The sequence below is a fragment of the Lissotriton vulgaris genome, chromosome 11, assembly GCF_964263255.1.
Source record: "Lissotriton vulgaris chromosome 11, aLisVul1.2, whole genome shotgun sequence".
Taxonomy (NCBI): Eukaryota; Metazoa; Chordata; class Amphibia; order Caudata; family Salamandridae; genus Lissotriton; species Lissotriton vulgaris.
Window position 1 is genome coordinate 468,129,154 of NC_141699.1, and position 18,996 is coordinate 468,148,149.

General features: G+C 41.4%; 1 protein-coding gene across 1 annotated transcript; it reads left to right on the forward strand.

Moving 5' to 3' along the window:
• The first annotated feature begins 6,635 nt into the window (after positions 1-6,635).
• On the forward strand, positions 6,636-7,529 carry LOC147679984 (syncytin-B-like). Its single transcript, XM_086942487.1, has one exon. It carries the CDS (start codon positions 6,636-6,638, stop codon positions 7,527-7,529), a length of 894 nt encoding a protein of 297 aa, XP_086798613.1.
• Positions 7,530-18,996: the final 11,467 nt, after the last annotated feature.

Here is an 18,996-nt window from a genome sequence, read left to right on the forward strand (position 1 = left end):
TTGATAAGGTTGTTGATGACACTTTTTTTTTGGTATTCTAGTTATCCAGACTTGGTATTTCGATATATGCAAATAACGAAAGTTGAGCGGGTAAAGTGGACTATTTGCCCAGTTTTCTAAAATTTGTAGAGACGATTTTAAGAGAATAGAAAAACATGCCCACATTTAGTAAATTTGCACGATGGTTTCGTTGTCGTATATCTCGATCGAGGGTGCTAGACGATAGTCAGCCGGCTCCCCTGGAAGGTACCTCAAGTAAGGTTATGTACATAAAATACGATATTTCTCCCAAAATGTATAATTCATTATGGCATAAATACACATCCAAGGATAAAGAGACTCAGTGGCCCATATATGGTTCTTTTGAACCTCACAAAATTGAAGCTGTAGAAATACAGCTCTTTAAATGAAGGTCGCAACAAGCTTAGGCCAATGGAAAAAGGAGGGAGCTGAAAGAGAGAGAAGGGCTCAGGCAAGGTTACAGAAAGAGGCTAGAGAAAGCGATAAACATAAATTAATAGAATTACAACAGGAAAAAGTTGCATCCAACCTTGCGTGTACAGATACAGAACAAAAGTTGAATGTGTCTTGTCAGTATCCTGTGCGTCATGCACCACTAGCGCGAGCAGACCCCCATGAAGAGGAGCTTCTCCTCCATCCATTACCACCACCGTACCATGTCCCTCCCCATCCTATCCCACGGCCGGCCGATGGAAATATACCCTCCGAAAATGCCCAACCCCTACCTCCCGATCCCACTGCCCCCTCCCGCCCAATCTGACCCAGAGACCATATCTTCTGCTCGATCCCACACACCCCGCATCACATCTGCCCAGAAACAGGCCTTGGATGGTCTAGTTTGCACCTGCCTCGAGGATCTTTTTACCTCTAGCCAGATCCGTGCTATTGATGAGGCCTATGCACCACCTCAAAAGGGCTACTTCCTACAGAAATTTGCTTATGAAATATTCTCTCTTTACGAGAAATGGCACGAAGTGACACCAGCAGACCATGTTAGAGGATTGTATTGTAAGTTGACAGAGGGGAGAGAAAGTGCTGAGGAAAGCAACAGTTTGTTAACGGTCACGCTACATATGATGGAGGGTCTAAGGAGAGACCAGGAGGAAGAGGAAAAACCACTAGTAAAGAAGGGTGCGACTGGAGGTCATAGGGCACCAATAAGGGAAGCAGCTCCAGTTTTTGTGCCCGCTCGGGGGACAGGTACTGCTGAGGGACTGGATAGTCCAGATGCCAAAAGTAGGACGTTATATAATTGGGTGTACACTCCGTGGCTTCGAGCTGACATCTTAGCTTTCAAAAAGGACTTGCCTGACCCCCGGAAGAATCCTACGGGATTCTACGAAGGGTTGGACAAGGTTATTACTACTTATACAATGACACTGACTGACATTGATCAGTTCTTTGGGTTAATTCTGCCCCCAGATATTTGGAGACTCATAAGGAATGTTGACGATGAGGCCTTGTTAAATCATAAGTGGGAGGATTTGACGACAATGGATAGGAATAGAAAACCAGATGAAAGGCCTGCAGAAGCTATTTAAGAGCTGCCAGGTAATATAGTAAAAAAATTGAAGGCCACAATTCCAGCTAGGAAGGTAGATTGGACAGCCATCACCGCTTGTAAACAAAAATCTGAGGAAACTACATCTGACAACTTCTCCCGCCTCAGCCAGGTGTTTATTGACTATAGTGGACAGGACGCGATGACTGAGACAGGTTGACACATACTAGTTCAGACTTTTGTTAAAAGATTGTTGCCACCCATCTCCACAAAGTTACGGAGTAGCGAAAGCATGTGGTCTGCTGCAACACCCACACAGATCTTGACTATGGCCCAATATTATGAACATCTGCAGAATAAGATAGAGAAGGAAAAGGATAAGAAAAGAAAAGAACTCAAAGAAAAGTAACGCTCTCCCAAATAAGCATTAGAGGGGGAGGAAAAGGTAGAGGTCCACAGTATAATTATATGCCCGCAACTACTGTAACACACCCACCCCCACATCAACTGTCCCAGAACCAATGCACGTATTGTAAGGAAACAGGCCACTGGGGCGCAGATTATCCTCTTTTACAGCGAAATGCAATGGGTTGGGGAAGGGGATTGAGTAGAGGTAGAGGAAGAGACCCACCCTCCAACAGACAACGCTCCAATGTCTTCGATAACAATAGCCAGGCTTTTGCATCCGATTTTTCTGGTGACCACTTCCCCGACAATGAATTTGGATGAGACAGCCAGGGACAGGGAAAGCAACCAGTGGAACTTCCAGTTGATCAATCAGGCCCCTATGTCACAGCTTCAGTGGTTGGAACTCAGGGAAAATTCTTGGTCAACACAGGGGCCTCTAGATGTGCCCTCTCACATAAGCTGATTCCTAGGGCGCCCCTGTCTGGCTTATTGGTCACAACTGTAGGATTTGACGGCATGCCCTCTACCAACCCCCTTTCTACTGAGGTGCCCCTGGACATACAGGGGAACGCAGTGATGGCCTCTTTTCTGCTCTCCCCAAACTGCCCAGACAATTTGATAGGCATTGATCTCTTAAAGCATTTCAGTGCCACCATTCGCTGTTCTCCTCAGAATGTCCGAGTCATACTGTTTGATAATGATCGCCCCCTTGGTTATGAATCCCGCCTTTATTGTGTCCCTGATTCCGAACAGCAGGATTTGTCCCAGCTACCTGACACCCTGAGGGCCATCACGGACACCGACGTGGGGGAGATTGTGATGGAGCCTGTCCACATAACAGTAAAAAGAATGCACCTCTTCCCCGCCTCCCTCAGTATAAAATTTCTGCAGACGGCGAAAAAGCTCCCATGACTATAGTACAGGATATGATTGCAGCTGGGGTAATTGAGGAAGTTCAGTCTAACATTTGCAATAGCCCCATCCTTCCAGTTTTGAAACGTAAGTCCACTTCTGAGAAAATATACCGTTTTGTCATTGACCTCCGTGCAATTAACAAAATAGTGGTCCCACAATATCCTGTGGTCTCTGACATAACAACTATATTGACAATGATCCCCTCAACTGCTACTACCTTCACAGTAATAGACCTCAAGGATGCCTTCTTCTCCATACCAATACATCCTGATTCACGCTATCTTTTTGGTTTCACCATGAAAAACAGATCGTACAGATTCTGTTGGGCTCCTCAAGGGTATACTGAAAGCCCTAGTATCTACAGCCAGGCCCTTAAACAACAGCTCAACCAGATACAGTTACCACCTGGCGCTGTTCTCATCCAATATGTTGATGACATTCTGTTGGCTGCAGACACTCCCGCCCTGGCTCGCACTGCCTCTCTTATTACACTACGCTTTTTGGCATCACAGGGCCATAGGTATCCAAGAATAAGCGACAGTATTTTAGACAGCAGGTGACCTACCTCGGCCACCTGCTGTCTAAGGAGGGACAAACTCTCACACCTGATCGCATCCAAACAATACTAGACCTTTCCTCTCCCACCACCAAAAGAGAAGTTTGTGCACTAATTGGTCTCACTTCCTTTTGTTGCCAATAGATACCAAATGTTTCCCTCATAGTTAAGTCACTCCTTGCTTTGCTCACAAAAGATACACCCACACCTCTTCCTTGGACACATGAACACGACCAAGCCTTTCAAGACTCACGCCACGCTCTTTGCTCTGCACCAGTATTGGGCACACCTGCCTACTCTAAACCCTTCTGCATTTCCATCCATGAGCGCTCAGGATGTGCTCTCTCAGTCCTGACCCAAATTCATGGCACCAAACAACGCCCGTGCGCTTACTTTTCAGCCACCCTAGACCCTGTGGCCAGAGGTCTGCCCTCTTGCCTTAGATCAGTTGCAGCAGCGGCCGTCTCTATCCGACAAAGTGTAGGGATTATGTTGGGATCTACATTGATGGTATTAGTTCCACACGCAGTCGACATATTACTGAATCAGACAAAGACACAACACCTAACTAGTGCACGAATAACAGGATACGAACTTACGCTGTTAGCACCCCATATCACGCTAAAGAGATGTGCGACCCTGAACCCTGCCACACTCCTGCCCACACCAGATTCTGACACCCAGACATTCCACATGACTGCCTCTTTCGAACAGAAGAACAGACTAAGGGACGGGTAGACTTAAAAGACACCACTCTCACAGAATAGGATGGGCAATTGTGGGTGGACGGGTCTTGTATTAAACTATCAAACGGTACCACATCTGCTGCCAATGTTGTCACTACTACCAACACCATTGTTAAGACTGCACACATACCTCAGAAATTGTCCCAGGCCGCAGAACTTATAGCTCTCACCCGCGCTTGTATCCTTAGCCAGGATCTCGCTGTCACCATCTATACCGAAAGCCAGTACGCCTTTAGCGTAGCACACAGTTTTGGTATCCTTTGGAAGGAGAGAGGGTTCTTAACATCACATGGTATGCCCATTCAGCATGGTGACTTAGTCACTGCATTGCTCCAAGCACTGACACTACCCAGAACATTAGCTATTGTTAAATGCAACACACACAAGAAGGTCACAGACGAAATAGGGTTAGGAAATGCTTTTGCTGATGAGACAGCTCGGGCTACGGCACAGGAAAGAATACATACCCCTATGTACATTGTAAAATCACAAGCAGAGAAATGGCATGATGTTAGACAACAGATCCGGGACATCCAGTCCACTGCCACCTCTGAAGAATTTCAAAATTGGGAGAAGGAGGGCATGCTTGATGAAGAAAATTGTTGGCGATCCAAAGATGCAAAACTTTGGAAATTACCAAATGCTTATCTCCTCCCATTGTTGAACATAACTCATTTGCCAGCACACACCAATGCTGCTGCCATGACTAAAATATTACAGGAAGCGTGGGATAACAACCAACTCCAGTCTACTGTCTCCAGGCTGGTCCAACAGTGTTTGGTTTGTCTCCGCTACAATGTAGGTAAAGGGACTCGGGTACCACGAGCAGGATATGCCATCCCTACATCACCTTTCGAAGTCCTGCAGATGGATTGTATCCAAATGGAACGATGCAACAACCTTAAATATGTTTTAGTGGTTGTTTGCGCGTTCAGCAAATGGGTGGAGGCTTACCCGGTCAGAGACAACACTGCCCTAACCACCGCCAAGATGTTGCTAAAGGAATTCTTTCCCCGCTACGGCCTTTGCCGGGTCCTATGGAGTGACAGTGGGAGTCACTTCATTGGAGAAATAGTCAAGCATATACTATCAGGATTAGGAGTTCAACAAAAATGTCATGTCATCTTCCACCCCCAATCAGCAGGACTAGTGGAAAGATAAAATGCTGCGATCAAATCCAAACTGGCCAAAATAGTAGAAACTTCAGGGCTAAAATGGCCAGATGCGCTACCACTGGCCCTCCTATCAATAAAATCTGTCCCGCATTTCCATACCTCATTTACTCCATATGAGGTGGTCTTTGGACGCCCAATGAACATCTGGGGCGCACCCCCTGCTACCACATTGTCTGATTCCCCTTGTCAATTATTGAGTGATTATTTGTCCGTACTTACACAAACTTTGTCTTCCATTCATCAGCAGGTCCAGGCAGCATTGCCTGATCGATCCACCGGGCCGGGACACGCCATCCTACATGGGGACCACGTGCTGATAAAGAACTTTGCCCGCAAAAAGACGCTGGAACCCCGGTGGAAAGGACCCCTGCTAGTCCTGCTGGCTGACCACCAGAACGGCCCTGCGAGTGGAAGGCAAGAAATCCTGGATCCATGCCGTACATTGCCAGAGGGTCCCCAGAATCACTCAAACAGATCCCACCTTGTCCACCTACAAGGAAGTTTTAACGTGTGTGTAGTCTCCCAGAACCAGAACTGGAACTGTTCAAAGATAACACCGTGCCAACTAAAGAAAGATACAATCTCCGCCCACGCACGGCCTCAGGGGCTCCAGCGACCGGACGGGGGAGGTGAGTCAAAAGTAGCAGGGCGGTAGTATTATCTGGGAGGGTAGATTGGTACTCCAGGGTAGCGGGGTACTAAGAAGCCTAGCCAGGAGAAGCAACCACCAGCTTCTGGCGACGCGTAGGGCTCACCTTCACTCTCCAACAGCTGTAGAGCCCAAAAGAAGACTGATTATGACCGACAATGAAACTTTCCAACAAGAAGATAGCACAATGTAAAATAAACTGCATATTAACAGGTCAATAGCTATGACGACAGTTCTCCTCCTCACTATTATCTTCGCCACCCTCTTCTGGATCATAGAGGAAGGGGCACCAGCCAAGGATTCCATATTGCTCACTGATTCCACACCTCCTGAACGCTCCCATGTCTCGTTGTCCCCTTATCTCAAAAATAGGCGACAAGAGTTTTGGAACAACACATTCATCGAAATGTTGAATATACATAATGAGGAATTGAATAAAACAAACTGTTGGGTCTGTGGTCTCCTGCCTCACTCCACGGAGATTAACATACCCTTCCTACCTTACTCTTACCCTATACATGCATCGTGTACTACCTGAATCCCACTCATCATGGGAGCCCATCGGTCCAGCGGCCTTGCTGACATCGCACTCCAACAATTGCAAGATGAGTTCTAGCAGAACAAAACGGGCATTGCTGTTTGCCCAAAGAACAGTTCTACAAGTATGTCTAAGGACGAGAAGGAGGAAATGCTGGTATTCGACTCTACCAGTAGAATACGCTTCTCCAGCTTCAAAGCAAGGACACCCGCCAAGCGGACCCCACCGCTAGCTGTTGTTTACATTTCTGGACTGATGTGTATCAGAGGCTTAGGTATTGAGTATGTTGGGGACATCTCTTGTGCCATGACAATAACTCTGAATACGACATCTCCACCGCCCTTTGTTGCCTCCCAAAACACCTACTTTGTGTGCGGAACAAAGGCGTACACTTGGCTTCATGAGAACTGGGGAGGCACATGTTACATAGCTTTCCTCCTTCCCCCTGTCTACATTGCTTCTCCTCTTCATCATCGCGCCTGCCGCAGCAACAATGTGGTCGAACAAACAGACACAACCTCTCAACAATTCCTGGATGCCATGAAGGGCATCCTTCCCTTCTGGGGACCAATGGCAAACAGTGGAGCAATTCCCCACCTCACCAGAGTCATGGAAGCCACCGTCAACATCACAGCTGGTATTCTGGCCAACAATACTGTGGAGCTCCAAGCGGTACGCCTCGTCACTCTTCAAAATCGCATGGTCCTTGATGTCATCCTAGCTGACCGCGGAGGAGCATGTCGCATCATCGGCACCAGATGTTGCGTGTATGTTCCGGATCATTCATCATCTGTCTATGAGGCTATTTCCACACTCCATAGAATAGCCTTCGACCTCTATCAAGATACAGGCTCCTGGTCCCTTGGTTCTTGGATATGGCAACTCCTACTGACATGGGGATGGAAGGTCCTAATGATTATCCTAATACCTCTTGCATCGATCTTGTTTTGCTGTCTTTGCCTTCAATGTGGCCCCCCCTCTGCGGCCTATGTGCAAATGATATCAAACCAGTCCCCATGAATGCCCATGTCAAAAACGGCAAAATAATGACTGAACAAGAGACAGCTATTGATGAACATTGTAATTGACTAAAAATGGTTTCGCTATGGCAAAAGGAGGGACTGTGGAAAAGGGGGTCTATTTGTCTTGCCATTCACTCCACCATTTTGTGATTCACTCAACCATTTTGTGCTATACCCTTCATGACTGACCTTCTCTCTGTATCACAAACACTCTGGAGCTCCACTAATGACCTGCCACATTCCTGCACGGACACTCACACCCTGTTCGTGCTTTGGCCTGCTACAAACTGACCAGCCCGTGCTCAACCAGTCAGACAGGGAATTTCTCAGATGTTTATTGTCCTCACCCTGCACACTACGCCCTGCAGGCATCCATCAACAGGCCTATCCCTGCTTGCTGTGTAATCATACCTCTCGCCTGTGCCCTGCAGGGTTCCAAACAACTAATATTTGTGGACTTATTTGTATAAACATACTTTTCGCCTACACCATGCAGGGGCCTCACCGTTACCTGTGCTTATCAGATTAACCTTTGTTTGACATGTAATCATGCTATGCCCTGCAGTACCAACTAATCAGATTGACCTCTGTGTACTATGTAATTATAATGTTTTGCCCATGTCCTGCGAAAACTCCCAAAGGCTACTCACCTGCTGATTCTCCAGATTGACTATTGTTTAGGAATGTAATAAAGTATTATTGGTACAACTCCCTTACATGCCTGGGGCAGGATAGAGGGTATATAAGGAGCAGAACCAAAGCACTGATCAGACTGCCTCCTCAGACAGCTATGGGTGTCTGTTGTTGATGCACCTCTCCATCTCATGAGATTGTAAGAAATATCTTTCTCTCTGGCTCCAGCGTTGGTCTCAGTTTGTATTCTGGACCCGTGGACTATAGGGTGACCCTGCACCTTTGGTGGTCTGCCAAAAGACCCCCAAATCCACAGAACATGCAGTTTCCAAATAAGATAAAGCAGGTGTGCTTTACTCCACAGATTCAAATGCATATCCATGTCTGTATTACATTTCTCTTTTTAAACAACAGCCAATAATAAGACTTCTTGCCAAGGCATTCAACACACTACCTAATTGTATTCACTTACATGTTGCCAACATCCAATGAAATATTTTCTTTTTTTTTTAATTCCTCCATTTTAACTGCTTTTTCTTTGGAAAACTACCTCATTCAGCTCCAGCCTTCTCCTGACTACTATTGCTTCTTCACTACAAATTTCTTAGAGTATGGATTGTGGGCCACAGCTATGTCTATTGGGCTATAGAGGCTGTACAAAAGAGAGGTGTTGACAGGGATTTTAAAGAAATGATGGAGTACACTTTACAGATGATGGCAACAGGGTGTTTCTAAGTAACCTGAAACTCTGCATCCAAACTTATGTATAGCAGCCACGCTGGTCCCCAAAATATTGTAAAGTTTTTTCTAAAGGTAAATTTTTCCTTTAGTGTTTGGTAATCATGTCTTTCTAGTGTTTTTCTAGAACAACCATCTCTACAACCTATTTTCTGTTTTAGCGGTGACTCCGGAGACCGCGATGACGTAGATAATCGCAATTCCCCCAGACATGTCGTTAAAGCATAAAACAAATGCAGACATTCAATGGCCAGCAAAACATCCAAAAATATTGTACAAAAAAATCCATTCTGAACATTGCACTACACATGTTTCTATATACATACTTCTTTCAAAGCATGTTTAAACTCATATTTTTGTACTAAGTTTCTATTAAAAAACATTGTACGACCTATTTTCCATTTTTGTTATTCGGGTCATTGCGATGATGACGTTAACTTTGACGATCGTGCCTTTTCCTTAAAGTCTAAAATATAGATATACACGCATATGCAGTATTTAACACACTAGTTGTTTCTTACAGTATTCTCTGAAGTCATGGTTTTCTAAAGAGTTTCTATAAAACCCAGCTCTAAAAACTATTTTCTGTATTCGCAGTGACTCCGGGGATTGTGATAGTGTTGGTAATCCCAATCCCCCCACATGTTGTGAAAACGGAAAACAAAAGCAGGAATTCAATAGCCACCACTACATTAAAAATTATAACTATATAATTAATTCTAACCATCATAGTAGATAACTGACTATATAAATAACTCTATAAAAACATTTATCAGAATTCTAATATCTCTATAACAATGCGTATTAATAATTCACTGATATATTTATTTATATTTCCATCAATATTTGCGACGACGTTGATAGTCGTGATGTCCTTACGACGGTACATGGGGAGCCACACTGGCAGTTGTGGTGTCATTGCAAACATCGTACATGATTAAAAGAATCTATTTTGGATACATATCTTGTGTCACTGACACCCCCATTTCTCATTATGGGTTCAGAGAATCTCCACCCTGACTACTTATGTAAGCTTTCACACAAATTTTCATCCACGGGAACCATTCCCGATAGATAAAATGATGGCCACAACTTTCTATTCAAGTTCCGTCCAGCCAATCAGAGCATTCCCTTTGGCGTGTGCATTCACTTTTCATTGCGAAACCTCTGTAAAATATCCGCGGCCGAGATATCACTATAACTTTAAACTTACATTTCTCAACAACTACCAAATGGATTTACACCAAATAAGGAAAAGGCACTTCTTTGAACCGACATCTACTTCTGTGCCGAATTTGGTGTAAGTCTGTTCAGCGGTTTCGGCTGTAGGTGTGGCTAAAAGTTCCTATGGGAATAACCATTACAAATGCAACCTTATTTTGTGCCCCAAATTCTCAGTCCCCACAGCACGGATCACACCTAAACTTTCCATGAAAAACAAAACCAGCATTGACGCTTTACCTGGAAAATTGCATGAAGATTGGTCCAAAAATGCTAAAGTTATAGGCAAGTCAAAAAATGCTTTTCCAATCGAAACAGTGTCCTAACTATAGGATATATATATATAATATATATTAGGAAAACCGCAACATTCTATTGGCAATAACTTTGACGTCGATTGATGAATCTTCTTGAAATTCTCCAAACTTTTGGCCAGCTCAGTTCCGCTCCTTTCCTGAAAGTTTGGGGGTGATTGATCAAGCAGGGGGTGAGAAAAAGGGGGGGTCCCAAAACATGTTTACCCCAATGCAATTTCCAATAGGACCTTTAGACACGGCTACAGCCCGAACGGCTGAACGGAATTACACCAAATTTGGAAGAGAGGTAGCCCTCAGTTCAGACTTGTGCCTTTTGCTTATATGGTGTCAATCTGTTCAGTAGTTCCTGAGAAAATTGCGGTTAAAGTCATTTATATATCTATGGGTGCGGTGGATCCGCAGATTGTGCTAGGATTGGCATCGTACCATAAGCGCACCGTCCCGATCACGTGCTCAATTCTAATTGGCTGTCAAGCAGTTGTAAACATTTGAAACCAGGAACTGTTAGCAGCCATTTTGTGTCTTGGTAGAAGCGAGGGTGAAGCAGCCTGTGAAATATGTGTGCAAAACGTGAACAGGGGCAGGGTAGACACACCCTGACCCCCTAGGCCTGCTCAGGGGGTCCCATAAGGACCGGAAGGGCAAAAAAAGTAAGAAAATATATTTTTTTTTTTAAAGTCATGGGATGCACGTAGGAGTCTTGGTTTGAAGGTCAATAATGAACCTCGACTCTAATCTCCTAAGGCTCATTACCCTATCACCTCCTCTAGGGTTGGCTGGTACATGATCCAAAATAAAGGAAGTCAAAAGGGTTCTATCTCCCCTGTCCAATGTTTTAAAGTGGCAGGTTTATGATTTGAATAAACCCCAATTTGCTTGCGGCGGATTTATGATTTGAATTAACCACCAATGTGCTTGCATCTTGCCTGAATTTCCTGTGTCAGGCTGTCTCTGAGAGCGTGATTGTTACTGCGTTTTTGGGAAATGCAGAGAGCAAGCAGATTTCCTAGACGTTCATGTCACAGTTGCTAATAATACTGTTACTACATCATTATACCGTAAACCTACGGCTGGTAACAGTATATTACACACTAGTAGCAAGCATCCCCAACACGTAATAACCAATATTCCGTATGGGGAGTTGTTGAGAGTTAAAAGGATCAGCAGCACTCCTGAAATTTTCGAACATGAGGCACAAATCACTATGAATAGATTGAAAGCTAGGGGCTACAAAGATAAAGTTTTAGACAACGCCCTTAGGCGTTGTCGAGCTAAACCAAGGGAATCACTCCTGACATCTGAAAGTGTAGAAATGGAGTCAGATAACCCTGCCCCTCGCCTCATACTGGCATTCAGCAAACAAGAAAGACAAATAAGGTCTATTGTTAGGAAGCACTGGCCTATCCTTCAAACTGATAGTGTCTTGGGCGATATCATTCCCTGTGCTCCCACAATAACTTACAAAAGAGCACCTAGTATGCACAACTGTCTAGTTAAGAACAGTCCAGAACTAGGTAGTGGCAGTACCTGGTTGAAACAAAAAGGTTTCTATAAATGTTCCTCTTGTAGGGCTTGTAAATTCGGTGTCAACACGTCTTATTACTATACACCGTTTAGTTCCAGGAGGAAAGCTATCCGAGGATACTACAATTGTCACAGTGAGTTTGCAATATATGTCCTGACGTGCACCTGTGGCCTTCGTTATGTGGGCAGTACCAAGCTACAGGTGCACGCCAGGATCTTGCAACACTTACGTGCCATAGTAAACAGTGACAGTACGTACCCGGTAGCACGGCATTTCAAATCCACACATAACAATGATCTGTCTAACTTAACATACTATGTTATTGATGTGGTAGCGCCCCTCATCCGAGGAGGTGACAGAGAAAAAATGTTACGCAGAAAAGAAACCGAATATATAATTGAACTAGACAGCAAATACCCGAACGGGTTAAACACCACTGAAGACTTACACCATCTGTTGTAATTTTGTCTATCTCTGCATTTTTTCTGGTTATCTAATAACAACTTGCAGTGATATATCCAGAGAATATTCACATGTGGTCTTTTTCATACTTTCTTTTCAAGGTCTCTCTGAACGAAACAACTGACACTTGATGGCGCCGACGTGGCACTGTATAGGAGTCCAGTCAAGATTCTTTAGTTGCATAGACCTTGATATACATTTGCTCCCTGTAAATAAATAATTATCTCTCTGTACCAACATTAAGTAGGAATTGTTGATTAATGCATTTTTTGGAAATCAACCAGTAATCTGTTTTTAGCTCACATTTTCACTTTAGTTCGTATTGGTAGGAATCACAATTGGGTTTTGATATATGGGAGATGGCATGCATAATGTACATGTATATATCTTAGTCGTGAATTATTCATACTACTATGATTCATGTATCTAGGATAAGTCCCTAAGATTATGATATTGACACATGGAGTCATGATTTTGTTTAGAATATATGTAAAATTGTATATAGAAATAGAGTATATATTTGTACATATATATATTTTTTCACACACTCTGAACATTGTATATAGATAGTATATTTTTCTAGGTGTATATAAATTATTGTGTATTTTGACTCATAGATAAATCATACATAGGACTTATAGAACATGTCAATTATGTAATATATCAGAGTATTTGCATTCATGCAGTTATTTTGTTTCAGTGCCAAGCTCACTGTTTTTATATTGTATAAATAGGTGTGCACGTATTCTAAAATTACAAAAACGTGTTTTTTTTATGTTTACACCATGTGACTCATGGAAATGGGTGGAGCATCACTTCAAAAAAATGGTATAAATTTGTAGCTGACCTGGTGCGCGGTGTGTGACCAAGAGCACAAGTTGCTCGAAACGCGTAACCAGAGAGGTTTTCAATAAAATCTCCTTTACTGCAGCCATTGGGTCCGTGTCTTCGTTTCCACAGCAGGAGTGTGGTGTTTGAAGATTTGTACTTTTCATATATATATATATATATATATATATATATATGTATATATATATATATATATATATATACCACTTCTTCCTGCTTCTCCGGGCTCGGCATGCAGGACACAAGGACCACCACACAGCTTTTCCAGTTTTAAAGGGTCAGTTTATTATCTCCTCTCATTCTCTCTGGCATGACGCGTTTCGGGTAGAAACTACCCTTGATCACATAACGGTACTTTGGTTAAGAGAACCTTAAATACTCATTTTTTTACATTTTTTTGATGAGCACACCACGTGATTAATAGAAAGTGAAAACACACTTCTAAACAATATACATAGGGGAAGTGGCTCTTTCATGTATTACAAAGCACATTTATGTAATCTCTTTCTTATTTTTTAAATAAGACACTTTTTGTTCTATCAAGCTCAAACACATACTAGCAGCATAAATGCATTAGTGGTAAATCTGGACTTTAAATGTATAACAGTTTACAAGAATCAATTGATATGGCACATGTTATTATAAAAAATGGAGTTCTAAAACCATTAATTATATACATATTAAAAACAGTATAAAAATATATATATCTAAATACAAAATTTATACTATTACCAAAATAAATATGTCCATCTATTTATACACAATCATAAGAAAATATGCAGTTTTAATACATATAAATTCTATCAGCATGAATGCTATTATAAAAATGTGAAAAATTATGCCATCTTGTAAGCTTCGCTATTTAATGTTCTATAGTGCTTAGCCCAGTACTACCATTTGTGCAAATCTTCTGCATAAATGCAGTTACATATGTGCAAATAAGCAAAAAAGTGCAAACATATCCAAATACATATATCCATGTGCAAAATGACACCAGATTCAATAATCATAGTGTTCCTAACAACTGGTCCCAGTTGTTTGTAAACAGCTCACTCCAATTCCTATGTCAAAAGAATGTATAAAGTGCTAGGTGCTGTACAAATGAAGGTGAGTTGATGCTAAAATATACAGTATTAAAATGTTTATACATGTATAAAATATGACTAATTGTGCGAATTCCTATGCCTTAACTGTAATTCATTAATATAAACATATAATCAAAAAACACATTCTTTATCAAATTGATCAAGGAGAAGTATGGCTTATTTCCTCAGTTTTATCCGGCTAAGTCAAGGTTCTGTAATCCTATAACTCGTGTAGTAAATATGGATATATTGGAACTTGATGTTATTTATTATCTTATCCTCTCTTCTCTCTTAGTATACCAATTCTTCCAAAGTTTCTAAAAAAGGAAAAAAATAACAGTGTGAAGAGAGAATAGTAGCCATATGGTTATAGATTCAGAAACTGGAGAGTCAGCAGTACCGGACTAACAGGATAATTTGTTTTACAGAAATGAATGTAAGTCCTCTGTATTATTAAGGCCCTGGGGAAACTTCGAATTAAGATTCAGAATATACTTGGTCTCTAGTTGTCGCAAGAGAGTTTCCCTGTCACCTCCCTTCCTGGGCATCGGGATGTGATCAATTACAAAGTATTTTAAACAGTTAATGTCCTTATTATGCACGGACTTAAAATGCCGAGCTACCGGATAAGCCGGATCACTGTTGATAATAGCTCTTATATGTTGCAGGATTCTCACGTGCACTTGTTTTATCGTACTGCCCACATACCTGAGCCCACAAGTGCACCTGAGAACATACACAGCATACTCCGTGCGACAATTGAAGTTTCCTCTAATTTTGAGTTCTTGTTCCCTGAATGGGGTACTGTATTTCGAAGTGTTTACCACAAAATTGCATGCTCTACAGGTTGCACACTTAAAAAATCCTTCTTTTTCAGGTAACCAAATTTTAACCGAGGCCCCTTCCCCTGTAGATTTGGATAAATGTGCTTCCATGGTTTTACATCTTCGAAATGTTACAGTAGGTTTGTTAGGTAGTCTATATTTTAAGACATTATCTGTTAGCACTATGGGCCAATTTTTGGTAAGAATTGCCTTAATCTTACGTTCCTGCATACTATAGGTTGTCACTAATCTAGGGGTCCCCATCTCATTGTCTTCATCTAACATATTCTCATGGTCATTTGGAAGCAGGGATTCTCTGGATCTTCCATTGGCTTTGTCTACTGCCTTACTGAGTACGCTTTCCGTGTAACCTCTTCTTCTGAAATGATTTAAGGTTTCATTCTTGCTTTTTTCATATTCTTATATATATATATATGAGAAAAGCAGTCCCTGTTCCGTCAGTAATCGGCGGAATACAGCAGGTTTAGACCTCCAATGGCCCCAATGAATGCAGCGAAAATCAAGCTGAGAAAACAATCAAGCCTCAAGTGAGTTGCAGAGTGGCGATTTATTCAATAAAGGATGACGCGTTTCACTCCACTAGGGAGCTTGTTCACATAGCGCACTCAGAGCCATTACAGACAATACAGAAAAGTGTACACACCCTCTTCACATTTTAAAATAAAAATGGTAGAAAGACTGAATATACTGCAAGTGCAAAAAAATACAGAAAGACAGACTGCTATTCACAAAATGAAAAAATTAATACATTTGTGGAAAATATAAACACTGGATGTGTAATTCATTAAACAATGATATAGTTAAATATATTGGATATTTCATGTATAAGGTAAACCAAACCCCAAATTTCCTATTAACGCAATGCCGGCATAGTGCCTGTTTAAATGGAGAAAATCACAGGGTATTTACCAAAATTCATTGAAAGACAGCAGAGCTATTATTGCAACACAGTGTCTATTTCATATTCAAGCAATAATCACATTATAAAGTATAAACTAGAATGGACTGTCTCTCTAATCAAAATAATCTAACATAAAGAAGTGGTGAAAATAAATGTGTTAAAAAAACATAATGAAAAAACAGTATTGTGATGTGGTAAACCAAAAAGATGATAAAATCTTGATCCAAGGAAAGCACATAGCAGGAAACTATGATAGATAAGAAAATAATCTTGGAGACAGCTAGTATAAGCTAATATAGCAATAGTATGATAGAATAATCAGTTCCCAAATACATTGTATTTCTATTTACAGAAAATATACAAATAGGGTAGTCACCATCTGGTGACTAACCCAAAGAGGGCACACCCAAAGGGTCAACAGTGATGTAGAAACTAGATGGTAACAATAAACCTGCGGAAGGGGGTGAGCGCCTTAAAGATGTGAAAAGACAGTAGATAAGCTAGCACAGAAGCCTATTTATAAAAAGTTACTCAGATCTTCCGTCAGATTAAGGCCATTTGGGGCCTTAGTATCCAAGGATAGTATAAAATGTGATTCTTTCTGTCTGAGTAACTTAATCCGGTCACCTCCCCGAGTAGGCTGGGGTACCGAACATAAAACAGTATACTCAAAGTCTTTGAGTTTTTTATCATGTACTGCACGGAAATGCCTAGCTACAGGATAATTGCTGTCGCTATATATATATATACACTGAAAAAACCATAGGTTTCACACCAGTTATAGTTAGCTGGAAATTTTACTGACATAAACCATTGAAATTCCCACGTTATAGTTAGTTGGACTCACTATAACTTGCGCGCCTGCAAAGCACTGCTGATGACGTCACATATTACATCACTCATGACATGGTCAGTGACATCACTCATGACATCACTGATGACACCATCCAGTGAATGTGTGTCTTTCTGTAAAATAAATATGCTTTACAAATGTATTTGTAAAGGTCGATGGAAGAATACATTTTTAAATAAGTGTCTAAATGGATGTTTTTAAAAAAAATTTGATTGGTTAACTGGCTTATTAAGTGTATCTCAGTGAATACATATATTAGCAAATAATTTTTAAATATTTAAATATATGTATCAGTGTTTCACTTTGTGTATAAGTGGCTGCATGGGTTGGTGACTGACTCACTGTTTGTATGTGTTTTGAAGCAGCATATGTTCAGGACTGTATGGGTGGATGAGTGTGTATATGTGTCTGTCAGTGAGTGAATGCCTGCCTCACTAGTGTCTGTATGAGTAACTACATATGTTTTAATCTAGTATATGTGAGTATTGATGTATATAAGTGAGTATATGTGAGAGTGAGAGATTGAAAGAGCTCCTGTTTAAATAAGTATGTTTCTATAAGTGATTGTTTAAGAGAGTAAGTATGTGTAAGTTTCCTTAAAAGTAATGTGCTAGTGTGTGTATAGTTGTATATGCAAATAAATGGATGTTCAATAGTTTATTTGCATGTGTGAGTATGTGTGTGAGTAACTTTTGGATGACTGTCGGTGTGTAACAGGATGTATATGTGTATCACTACATATGATGAGTGAGTATATGTATGAGTGACTATATAGAACTGTTGCTGAATGAGTGGATGTGTATATAGATGGTGGAATTACTGAAGTGGTTGTTGTAACTGGTATGGGTATCTCCATTTTTTGAAAATGTTAATTTCCATTTTTGAATATGTGTTTCAAGGGTTACATTACACTGAAAGGAGTTCTGTCAGTATGTCACAAGGATGGTGTCATCAGTGATGTCATGAGTGATGTCACTGACCATGTCATGAGTGATGTAATATGTGACGTCATCAGCAGTGCATTGCAGGCGCGCAAGTTATAGTGAGTCCAACTAACTATAACGTGGGAATTTCAATGGTTTTATGTCAGTAAAATTTCCAGCTAATTATAACTGGTGTGAAACCTATGGTTTTTTCAGTGAATTTAATAGGTTTTTTAAATGCTAATTCCTAACTATAACTGGTGTGAAACCTATGGTTTTTTCAGTGAATTTCATTGGTTTTTTAAATGCTAATTCCTAACTATATATAGGGCCTCAAACCTATGTTTTTTCAGTGAATTTCAAAGGTTTTTTAATAGCAAATTTCTATAGGTATGAAATGTAATATTTTTTATAATGAATCCTATATGGTATATTTATGTAATACAATTTTTTATGTATATTGTTCATGTTTTTTTTATTTTATTGTATTTTTTTTTGCCCTGGAGCGCTCCCGGTGCGCGTCCCGGTGAGCGCACCGGTTAGCATAGTCTTGCAGCGCGCCCCGGGGCGCTAACCGGTGAGCGTCCCGTTACCGCTATTGCCACGAACGAAAACCTCATTGTGACGTATCGCATAGCCCCGTCCGCGTGATACGCATGGCGTAAGCGCACCCGGAAGCACTCTAGCGCATACGATCGCGCTACCTAACCATCTGACGCGCTTACGCGACGCGCCCCGGGGCGCGTAGCATAAGCGCATCGGGTCATGTGACCTAAAAATAACACTTTTTATTGGTTCAGGACAGTTTTGGTTTCCAAATGATGAAAGCCCTGGTCTTAATGTGGTAAATAAATATTTACCGTCGGAATTTCTACGCGGTAAAGTTCAATAAAATAACTCACTCGGAAATGAGAGGCAGAGTCCGTGGTATCTGGGTTATAAGGGTTTTATTCCATAAAATGGAATGGTTCGAACCATGGTATCATGTTCCTTTCACCGCTAAGGTTCAGGAAGGGATAGACAATACTTTATTAACAGAGTGCAATATATATAGTCAATGCATATAGTGGTGATGGATACAGAAGGCGTAACAGCTGAGAGAAAAGAGATAAG